The 12,354-nt window shown below is 43.1% G+C and overlaps 1 protein-coding gene across 3 annotated transcripts in view; it reads left to right on the top strand.

Annotated features, from left to right (window-relative positions):
- The first annotated feature begins 6,748 nt into the window (after positions 1-6,748).
- lsp1a (lymphocyte specific protein 1 a) overlaps positions 6,749-12,354 on the top strand; it is a 59,214-nt gene continuing 53,608 nt past the window's right edge. For 2 of the 3 annotated variants that reach the window (XM_084059753.1, XM_084059754.1), the window contains exon 1: positions 6,749-7,091. In XM_084059753.1, coding sequence (XP_083915879.1) covers positions 7,033-7,091 — 59 coding nt within the window. In that variant the 5' untranslated portion in view covers positions 6,749-7,032. The remainder of the gene's footprint in view (positions 7,092-12,354) is intronic. The other variant, XM_084059752.1, reaches the window with a different exon arrangement.

Below are 12,354 nucleotides of genomic sequence, written 5' to 3'. Positions count from 1 at the left end.
AAAAAGAGAGTTTACAATCAAGGCATTTACAGTAGCAAATACTTGGGACTGGAGCGAATGGAACCATGCATATTCAGCAGCACCAGGTAATATAGTTCTGTAGTTCAGCAGCGGCACAGATAGACAATTAATAATTTTCCTATCCTTTGTAATTGTGTACATGAGAGAACATTATGCAACTAGAAAAAGTGCTCCTCGGAGCACAGGTCTCCGCCAGGTCAGGTAGGCTATGGTGGCCTCCTGGTGGCGCTATAATAGGCCAATGTGAAAAGAGTGCCATTTGTTCTTAGGCCTTGCACGACAATTGGACCCTGACTGCATTCATGATTTGAGGCATTTTGTTAAAAACATTTGTTTTGCTAAATTAGACCTGCTGGTGGCGCTATAACAGGCCAATGTTAAAAGGGTGGCATTTGTTCCTCAACATAGTGTGAATGTGCGTGGAAAGTTTGAGCGCAATTGGACGGTGCGTTCATGATTTGCGGAACTTTGTTCAAAACAAGCCAATAATGCAAACTTTAGATGTCAATCTTAGCCAATCAGTATGAAATATGAAAAATCAAACACATCTGTCGTGATCACATGACTATAGAGATCATGTGTACCGATTTGCGTGAAATTTGGATAAAATTGGAAGGAGTAGTATAAAATAATGTGTTTTACATAAGTCGGCCTCCTGGTGGCGCTATAAAAGGCAGATGTGAAAAATGCAGGGCAAAGGTTTTTCCTTGACCTCTAGGGAGTGTGCATACAAAGTTTTACACAGATCGGTGCAATTATAGGTAAAAACACGAATCGGCCTGTTATAGCGCCACCATGAGGCTGATTTGAACATTTTCAAATGGTAGTTCTTCCTCGGCCTAATGGGAATGAGCGTGCAAAATGTCATGGAAATTGCATGCTGTGTTCATGATTTGAGGCATTTTGTTCAAAACGGAGCACTCCTGCAAACTTTGGAAGACATTTTTAGCCAATCAGAATGGAATATGAGAAATCTGAAAGACCCGTTTTGTTTAATGACTATAGAGATACTGTGCACCGATTTGCGTGATTTTTGGACAAAATCTGTAGGCGTACTGTCAAAAAATATGTTTTGCACAAATCGGCCTCCTGGTGGCGCTATAAAAGGCCCATGAGAAAAAATTGGGGCAAAGGTTCTGAATTGGCATCCAGGGAGTGTGTGTGCACAGTTTCGCTGCGATCAAGCCAACGGTGCCGGAGATAAGCTGGTGACAGACGGACACACGGACGGACGGACGGACGGACGGGGTGGAAAACATACTCTCTCGCCATGCCTTTCGGCCTGGAAAAGTAAAATAAAGTACTGTAGAGTAGATGTGGCCTACAACATTACAAGTAAGGCACATTCAACGATAAAGTTGACATGAGTACAGCGAGGGCCCGAGGGGATATCATTAGATGCAGCTGTGCTTAATTGATAAATTAAAGCAACAAGCTCAGATGATTCCAGGAGGACAGGGACAGGAAAGAGGAGAGAGAGAGAAGGTACCACAATGCTTTTTTCTGACATGTGTTGTGACCCACCCCACGATAAGCGATAATTGCATCTAAATCTTAACCTGGTACCACCCATCCTACCACGGGTCAGCCCGAGCTGCCGCGCATCACTTATACGTAGGTATATGACTTGTGCTTCAATTGTCAAGTGACAGGGTTGTAAAATCAGGTTTCTTCCAGCTCAGAAACATTGCTAAAAAATGTTTTGTCATCATTTGCAGACCTTGAAAAAGTCATTCAGAATTTCTTGCGTTCATCAAACAAATAAATAGTATAATAGTACAAGTTTCTCTTCCCTACACAATATTGATCTATATTGTCCTTACCATCTGGTGGCATTTTTAAACATGCACACATTATAAAAGAGCTACACATAAAATTATGACTCTAGGGTATGCCTTGAAATACATTTAGAAAAACGTGTTACCTTAGTTATTTTAAAAAAAAGCAGATGTACAAGCTCACAGCGCGTCACTTGTACATCTGCTATTTTTGAACATTTTTGTTTTCTGGGGGTTCCCTGGCACAAAACATTTTCAGATGGGGGTCTGCAGCCAAATCTATATAATTGTGGTGGGGGTCCTTAACATGAAAAAGTTTGAGAACCACTGCCTTAATGGTCTGTTCATTTCACTTTCAAATCTCAAAGTTATTGAAAGGACTGTATATGGCTATATGACTAGGCTTTACTGACTCTCGACAGTGACAATATAACAGTATGGTTTATCAGGAATGACATAAACAGCACAGAGGTCTTTACTGGAGGCAAACTAAACTAAAATGACACACTGTGTCATATCAAAATTCAAAAAGACAATAAACTATGAGCACCGTGGGCGGGCTTCGATATCTATCTGTCCAATAAGGCCCTTCAGCCTGTTAAGGGACTGGTACTGTATGCTATACAATTAACTGGAAAGTAAAAACACCTGGGTAAGGGTAATCATCATTGATAACACCTGTGTAATGCGCGCGCGCGCACGCACACACACACACACACACACACACACACACACACACACGTCAACTCACCTTGAGAATAAACAGTTGGACAGAAAACGACCAAGCACAAGCAGCAGTTGTTTGTCTCAACAAGCCTTTCAACTGTCTGTCACAACTGATGTGACTCAGCAATTTTTACTCCCTGTCAACACCGGTACTCTACTCAACTCGGTGAAACGTTAGATTAAAAGATGTTTATTTCACTCTTTTTCACTTCTAAACAGGACGCGGCTCATAATGGAGACTCTCTGTCTGATTACAGCAGGTGTGGATGCTGGAGAGAAGGGGGCGGGGCAACCGGGGGGTTTTAAAGAGCCCGCGTGCAGCCTGCCTAGAGTGTGTACTGTCTACCAATAACCTGCATTCACAGAACGTCTATTTTCTAGGGAGGATCTGACAACAACACATTATTTGTTTTACTATATTGCCCTTCTATTGGATTTTGACGCCAGATGTTAAGCAAGCACACTTTAGATGAATGAATAACAACTAACAGAAACACTTTTTGAATTGTATAATGTTTGTTAAATTGTGCTAAACAAAGAGAATAGGCCTAAGACAAAATAAGAAATCACACTATTGGCAAGTCAATGGAACAGCAGGTCTGCTGTTCTGTTGAATTTGATAGAATCAGGAGAGACAACTTACAGTATGTACAGTATGAGCTTCAATGTTATAGTGTTCCAGTTCTAATTTTGTCATAATCTAGCTAGCCCAAACAAATGCTCTCTGCTCTGTAGTCTATAAGTCTACAAGTCAGCCGGTTTCTAGCTTTGAAATAGCCTACAGTTGTTTGTCCTATTATATCATTATTGAATGATCTCTCTAAGATCACAGAAAGCACATAATGTGCTGTCCTTTTTCCTTTAACATACTGCAGCCCATTTCTGTCATACTAATAAGTCATAATGGCATTTACTTCCATGCCAGACATCCTTTTTGGAAGCAGGCCTCTGTCACTTCATTCAAATGGTGGATATCAAGTTTTGGAACAAAAAGAATTATTAAGCGCTTTTATGCTGATGTGATGGAAACAAATGACACTATAATTGTGAATGTGTGCATGTGTAGGGGGGAAAAAGAAAGAATGTTGTCCAGATCCAGTAAGTGTGTGTGTGTGTGTGTGTGTGTGTGTGTGTGTGTGTGTGTGTGTGTGTGTGTGTGTGTGTGTGTGTGTGTGTGTGTGTGTGTGTGTGTGTGTGTGTGTGTGTGTGTGTTACTCATGGGACTTGGTTTTGTTTTAGTGTATCTGGTTTATAGGCTATACTCAGACCAGGCAAGTTGGGCACCATAAAGCTATGGCTCTTATTTTATTTGCCTCGGCTCTTGTTTTTGCTGTGTTCGCTGCTAAGCGTCTCCCCTTTTTTTTTAAGGATTCAAGTGCATTCAAGTCGCCGACCGCTCCTTTTGTTTGACGTGTCATCGAGCAAAGACTTACCAGCACTCCAGCAGGAGAATGGTGGTGCAGTGTGTGTCCCCACGGCAACCAGACTAACAATGTTGGGTTTGTGTGTGTGAGAGATTGTAACGGTAATGGGAGGGGCGGGTGAAGACATTAAAGGAGGGCTCCTGTCAGTGTGGAGTTGTGATCCTCTTTAGGGGGTGGGGGGCTCCCACACAAAAGAATGAGTTGTTGAATTCTCAGCAAACACTCACGAAAAAAGGGGTCCTGTAAATCACGTGTCGGGGGTCTGATGAATGCATCTGCCGGCCCAATGCAGGAGCTGCAGCCAGGAATCAGGATCAATTGTTGTCCGGCTATGAAAAACAGCATGCTCTCCATCTTGTCTCCTGACACAGAGTGGTTCTCAATCTGTGGGTCGGGACCCCACATGATTTTCCTCAGATGACAGTAAAGTGACAATTTAGGGACTTTTAAGACATTTTTAATACCAAAAAGAAAAAGAAAAAAAGACCACTACTGCATCAAAAGTAATCAACAAACTATACAACAAAAACTTGTCAAACATTGCCCAAATTGTCAAATATAAGAAAGAGGCAAAAAAATATAAAAAATACCCGATATACAAGCTCACGGTGAGCTTGTAGATCACCTATTATCACAATACTTATCTTTGGAACCGAGTCAAACTAATTGTGATGCCTCAACTCCTACAATTCCACGTGCTTGTCAGTTCAATATGATTATTTTGGGGGGTCCCCAGTTCAAATAGAATTATTTTGGGGGTCCCCAGTTCAAATATGATTATTTTGGGGGCCTGTAAAGGTTGAGAACCACTGCTGTAAATCACGTGTCGAAGGTCTGATTAATGCATCTGCAGGCTCAATGCAGCTTCAGCCAGGAATCAGGATCAATTGTTGTCCGGCTACTTAAAAAAAAACAGCATGCTCTCCATCTTGTCTCCTGTCACAGACAGCCCTCCAGTGCCACCCGTTGTTGATCTGCATGTCGACTCCTTGATGTGACAGAGAAGCCAGTTAAAAGAGGCACACCGCCAGTGTTGCCAGATTTTGTGAGAGAAATAAGAAGCGAATAGGCCACATGAGCACTCTAAACCTATAAACTGTATTAATCAGCTATTTGAAAATAGCCCATCTACAAGCTCACAACACATAGCGGTACGACACGTTGTGAGCTTGTAGATCTGCTCTTTTGTAAAGATCTCAAACTAAAATGTGGGCTATTTGTAAGATCTTTCAAACACAAATCTGGTACGGGGGGCTCCCTGGCACATAACATTTTCAGATGAGGGATAAGGGGCAAAGACATATTAATTTGGGCATCCATGACATGACAATATTTGAGAACCATGCTCTGGTATAAACAACATTAGGAAACAAGCCCAATAAGCAACTATACACATTAGGAACAAGCCCAAAAAAACTACCAATGTATTTACAAGCAACTTTACAGAAAAACAAGCCTAAAGTCACTTCTAACAAGCGGACATGGCAACACTGCTGCTTGATGGGACAGAGAAGCCGGGGCAAAAGAGGCACAGCACCGACCACGCCAAAGGTAATCACTTCAACCGGCCCGCTCCCCATATGTTCAGCTTGGCAGGTGACATGTTAGGCTATACAACATGTGTTCAGCGCTCTGCTGCTTTTTTTTTTGGACAGGATTTATACTGGGATTTGTTTGATCGTTATGAAATCATGGCACACTTTGAGTTCCTTCAGCAGCTTTTGAGCATTATAGGGAGAAAGGAAAAGTCAGCTAAGCTGTCAAATGCTGTTACTCATTTCTGGGTTTAAAATAATACACGGGCCATTACTCTATATCTATCTATCTATCTATCTATCTATCTATCTATCTATCTATCTATCTATCTATCTATCGATCTATCTATCTATCTATCGATCATATGGTTCCTTTAGGGGTCGGTCTGTCTGTCTGTCTGTCTGTCTGTCTGTCTGTCTGTCTGTCTGTCTGTCTGTCTGTCTGTCTGTCCACACATTGTGAACTACTGCAGAAGAGCCTCTATATTTCAGCGATATAGAGGATCGAAACATCAAAATATCTAAACAACTTTTCTTTGGTTCAAATTAATAACACTTCCAGTGCAACCCCATACAATGGACTGGCAGTGCAACGGACACACACAACACAACCCATCCACTTGTTAACAGAATTCATCGTTCAATGCGAGAGGGGGAACACCCGATCGGACACAACGTCACCAGGTCTCTGATATGATGATGATAACATACACACTGTGTCGTTTGTCACCAAATCAGTCTCTGCTGACACTCATTGTTTTCTCCTATAATCTGTTGCTTCTTCTGGCAATCTGAGCAGGATTGAGATGTGGTGGTGGAGTGGAGATGTCACGGTGTTTTGAGGGGGGCGGATTAGTAGATGTGGGGGTTTTGACGGGGGGATCGAGGGTTGGGGATTTGGGGGTGGCAGCGGCGGGGGGGTTGTATCGTCTTTCACTCCCCCCCCACCCCCCCAAGGGAAGACCACATGACCCAGCAGAACAGAGCGGAGAGGGGGGGGGGGGGGGGGCACACGGTCTGAGCTTTCAATGAGAACCACATGTAGGACAGAGGGAGGAGGAGGAGAAGGAGGAGGAGGAAGGGAAGGGAAGGGAGGGAGGGACGAGGTGTGTGTGGGGGCAGTGACTAAAACTCCAGTCTCCAGCAGAGTAGAGGAGGGGATAGAGAGAGACAGAGAGAGAGACATTTGTGAGCTCTGCTGACATTTTCAACCAGACCAGTTTAGGAGGGAAGAGTGAGAGAGAGAGAGAGAGAGAGAGAGAGAGAGAGAGAGGAGTGTGTTTACTTCAGTCAGACTCAGTGTGTGTATGAGAGAGGAGAGGAGAGGAGAGGAGCTCTTTAACTTTGTTCCTGGACACCTCACACTGACTGCCCTTTGAGAGGCTACAGGACCACAGACAGACAGACAGACAGACAGACAGACAGAGAGTCTCTGTAGTAGTAGAGCTACAGAGGAGGAGAAGACGAGTAAGAGGAAGAATTAACGACAGTGTGATATATTTCCATTCCGCTTGAGAGGGAGAGAAGGGGAGAGCTGAGGGAGCCAACATGTCAAAAGCCATCTTGAGACGAAACTCCAGCAAGGCGGGCTTGCAGAACCTCTTGACGTAAGTGGCTTGTCATTGATTGATTGATTGATTGATTGAATACTTTATTTGTCAGAAATGTAAACAGCACTAGGTAGCCTACAGTCAGACATTAAAGCTAAAAGGATAACACTTTCATCAACACTGTCATCAACAAATACAAAACTCTGTATACAAAGGACAAAAAGGATGCATCAAGTGTGCAGGTATACGAGTGGAGAGATGTGTGACCGGTTTATCTTTTGTTGTTTCACACACACACACACACACACACACACACACACACACACACACACACTCTTTGTTGCGATATTTGGAGGATGATTCATTTTGGCCCAGAAATGAATCGAAATATGAATGATGTGAAATAATCAGTAACATCGACTATGGAGATTTCATAAAGACTGGGGGAAAAAAACATAGCTTAAAAGAATATCTTTATAATGCGGGTGTACTGACGGAAAGTGTGTGTGTATTCATATGTGTGTATAGTATGGTAGTAAGTATGTGTAGGTGTGTATGGTAGCATGTACACATTATCAGTATTATCAGTTAGTGGCTCTGAGACGAGAGAGTACAAATGTAACCAAATTGACCCATTTGGTTCCAATTGTAGCCTACTCTCTCAGAGAGAGTGAAATGGATTGGACTTGTTTATACACAGCTGAATCTGACCTCTGTTCTGTCAACATGTCGGCCTGATTAGGGACAGAGGGGGGATTACTGTGTGTGTGTGTGTGTGTGTGTGTGTGTGTGTGTGTGTGTGTGTGTGTGTGTGTGTGTGTGTGGGGGGGTCCCGTTACATTCGGGGGGGGTTTCAAAAGAGCAGCGCCGCGGGTCCATCGCCGATGACAGGACCTGGGCACCGGGCGTGAACACATGAGACTGATGTGTCGTCCTGAACGGGCGTGAAGTGAAGTGAACACATGACACTATAGTGTCACCTGAAGGTGACCCTGGCTTTCATTCACTCACCTGAAACGGGTTGATTCAGTTTCCACCACTATCTGTGTGTCTTTGGGTCGCTCTGCGTTTTTGGTGTGACCACTGAGACTATACAGTGTGCGTGTGCGTGTGCGTATTCTTTTTCTTTTTCTTTTCTGAACTTGAAAAAAATTATAAATAGGGCTTAGGCTCTGACAGTATACAAATGGAACCAAATGGACCTAACGGGTCCATTTGGTTCCATTTGTATACTGCCAGAGTTAAGGGGAGACCTTGAAATGTAAGAGTTTGAGAACCATTGGCTTAAGCTATTAATTCATACTGTACTTTTGCAAGTTTGGATTCCGGGGATACACCAACTGTATATCTTTTGGTTCATGGAGCTGAAACAGTCTGGGAACCCCTGCAGGCTATACTGGAGACCTGAGGAGCTGAGAGGTTGGAAAACGAGGAAATGTGGAAAGACAGGGTGGACCCGTCACCCCACCCACCCAGGAAGAGCGTAGCAGTTACTACTAAAGGCATCAGCTAATGGGGGTCCAAACACAACAATAAAACAATAAAACTATAAAGACAGAGGGAGGCCCTACAGTATACGTAGAGATAAGAGACCACAACAAAGAGACAGGCCAGACATACAGGTTAAAAGGAGTGTAGTATAGACAGGCCCTGAAGGCAGAGAGAGTCTTTAGTGGCCCAAAGGCTCCTCTGATTGAAACAGAGGGAAATTGAACCAGTGACCTGTGTGACCCGTGTCAGAGGTGACGTGGGTCCCTCCTTTGTTCTCATGGACTGCTTACGGGTGTCGGCATGTTCCTTCAACTAACCCCGCTTTATCCAGGATTTGTGTGTGTGTGTGTGTGTGTGTGTGCGTGTGTGTGTGTGTGTGTGTTCATGGGAGAGTTGCTCCTCAGATCACTGGAGGTGTGTGGTAAGCCGATATTCTCCGCTGTAGAGAAAGATTTCAAGTTGAGAAGTAGGACAAACACAAGGAAAACGCAGCCAGCCAGGCCCGTTACACTAATCATGTTTCATGTTTTATGCAAGCACACACTCTACAGTTGTAGTTCTCAAACTATTACGTGCCAAGGACCCCATATATATTTTGCCGCAAACCCCCCCCCCCATCTGAAAATGTTTTGTGCCAGGGACCCCCAGAAGAGAAGATTTATGTAAAATGTTTTTGAAATGATTCAAAATATTTTCGATATCGAAAAAAAAAATCAACTACTTTAGCTGGGGACCCCCTGATGGAACCCCCTCAAGGACCCCTGTTGGGGGTCCCCGGTCCGCACTTTGAGAACCCCAGAATGCACTGTATATACTCACACATTTGTAGCATTCCTGTCTGAGTGTTTTCAGCCACAGGAAACACTTCAGGAATATATAACGTGTTGAAATTCAAACAGCTGTTACATATTTTCATTAAAGTTCTCACATCGTTGGAGAGGACATGGCGTTTGGTGGGGGGGATTATGGTTGTTGGGGGACGGACGGACGGGGGGTTGTTTTGAGTCTGGGGGAGTCCTGAGTGTGTCAGGTCAGGGGTCAAGGAGGAGGACCCCCACAAATAGTTTCTGAAGAGGCGACCGTGTTGTGTTGAAGAGGCAATAAACCGTAATAGCAGTTTAATTTGACAGAGTGCAGACTTTATTTTATGACTTTGTTTTAAACTGTGATGACCAGTTAGTGCGTTCTGCACCTGAATCATAGTGCGGCGGTTCTCAAATTGAGGTTCTGAGGAGGGACCCCTAGGGGTCCTTGAGGGGGTTCCAGGTTCCATGGGGGTTCTCAGCAAAAATGAGTTATAGCATCAAAATCAGTTTATACACTTTAACCCTATATACCTGTACATCGGCTATTTGAAATAGCTCACAACACTATAGTAGCCAAAAAAGTTTAAGATCTAGAAACAATTTGAAACATGTTAACAACATGTCTAGAACACAAATCTTGCATGGGGCACAACATATTGCCAAATGGGGGTCCGTGTCCAAATACATAACATTTATTTGGTCCTTGACATGAAAAGGTTTGCAAACCACTATTGGATATGTGAGCTCTTTCTCTTTTAAAAGGACCCCCTAATAGCGATATCCTCTGGATGCGATCCCCCCGAAATATGCACTGGCATGCATATTTGTGAAAAACATACTTTTTGCATGTATACAGAACATTCACTTTTAATGATTTTTCTTTATCCTTTCCTTCCCAATTGCCCCCCCCCCCCCCCCCTGCCGTGGCCCCCACTTTGAAAAGCACAGTTTCAGGTGAAGCAGGTGTAGTGAACAGTTGAACAGTGTTGAGTGGAGGGTGTGGTGTATAGTTGGTGTCCAGGTGGATCAACCTCTGAGCCTCTCTCTCTGTCCTGCCAAATCTCTTCTTTCTCTCACTCAACAGGGTACATCTTTAGAACTCAATGCCCTGCATTCATCTCAGGGACCTGCTCTCTCTCTCTCTCTCTCTCTCTCTCTCTCTCTCTCTCTCTCTCTCTCTCTCTCTCTCTCTCTCTCGACTTGAACCAAATGCAAAATATTTAGAAGCAGTGTTGTAAAAAACAACAACTGCAGAGCTGAGTAGAATAGTGTAGAATAGATTTTTAACAACAACAACAACAAAAAACAACAGCAACACTTTTTTTACAGTGTACCCTCATGACCGTTCTCAGCCAGCTTTGCTCAGTCAGGACCTGTTTTACCTTCTCTATAAAGTTACACCGTCCTCTACATAAACTACCAGTTAAAACAATGAAGTGATTATTTTCAGAATGTTTGCTTTAAAGTAGCACTATGTAATTTTTTTTTAATGAATACATTAAAATGTTGTCCAATCTGTACGGTAGAGTATGTCTCTCTGCTCTTCTATTGAGACATTTAGATCCTGTCAATGTCTCACCTAGACACAGGATCTGACACAAATTTTGACCTGATGGTCAAGATTCAATTTATCCCCTAAGCAAGCATACAGGCTCTATTAGCTCAATGGTAAATATTTCAGCACTTGTGCGTGAAACCAGGTTCAAATCTGGGGTAGAAGAGGAAAGTTACATAGTGCTGCTTTAAAGTGACAGTGAGAGAGAGAGACACTAAAGCCGGAGGAGAGAGAGAGAGGAGGGGAAGACATAAAGCAGGGTCAGATTCGAACCCGCTATAGCTGCGGAAAGAACTATCGACTGTCATACCTTACTATCATTCCGTTCCGTGAACCTTTACCTTCCTGATACCACCTTGATAAGACAGTGCATTCCACATGAACATTATCCTTATTTATGAGGTATGCATGCACTCTTATCCTGAGCTACTGGGGTGCCCCCCCACTTGCAATGATTCTTTAAAATGTGCTGAACTTGACTCAGCTTATCACATTCTTATGTAAACTTTGTGACATGATGTACGGTAGCTTAGCTAAGCAGTGAGCTTTGAGGATCTGTTAATGCACGTTAGCGCAGATAACCGCTGGTGGCAAAGTGGCAACCCGCGTTAGTGGTATTAAGAGGTACTTTAATCCACTGCACTTACAGCAGATGGCATCACTCTGGTGTGAGTGAAGATGGATGAATGACATCACCTTCCCACAGATCATACTCCTCCTCCATCCCTAAAGTGTTGGATCACTCGCAATACGTCAGCGTCTGTCTAACATTATTTCAGATTTATCATCCTGTGAGTCAGACTAAAGACTCACTGGAGACAGACTAACTTTAGTCATGTTGGCGGATGTTGCAGGAGGAGGAGGAGGAGGAGGAGGATGATGATGAAAGGCAAACCGTGGTGAAAGCACAGCGCTGATGATACCTGGCTGTTTAACCACTTGAACCTCATATACTTTGTAGTACGTCATGGTGAAAATAGCTGATGGTACGTATAAGCTCGTTAACGTGTCGCAACAGGAGGCGTTTATGAGCCTGTAGATTGTTGCGTAATGTTAAAACATTTGTTGTGGAAAAGTTTTCTGAGAGTTCATTTTTGCTGAATGTTCATGCATTTTTGCCTAATGTTCATACACTTTTGCCCAATGTTCGAGGGATATTTCACTTTAAAAAAAATGTTGGGTCATTTAATCATCTACTCTGGCTTTTGTGAACACCCCAGACAGTTTTTAAGTTGCTTGATTCAGTAACTAGATATTTGATATTTATTTTATCAGACACGCCCCCTTCCTATACAAACTCATTGTAACTTCAAACTCCATTTTAACCATGATAGATTCATCAAGAACACCCGTCCTTGGTTCTGGTGATTCATCCTGCCTTCCTAATACGTGAGGGGCCTTGTTTTTTCAATTATTTTTTTCATTTATTAAAAAAAAAAAAGATTTGGAAAATACAAAAATGTAATAA

Source organism: Gymnoscopelus microlampas (assembly GCF_963454915.1).
Source record: "Gymnoscopelus microlampas genome assembly, chromosome: 6".
In the NCBI taxonomy this organism is placed as follows: Eukaryota; Metazoa; Chordata; class Actinopteri; order Myctophiformes; family Myctophidae; genus Gymnoscopelus; species Gymnoscopelus microlampas.
The sequence above is the reverse complement of the archived record's forward strand: the minus strand, read 5'-3'. Positions and strand labels throughout refer to the sequence as shown.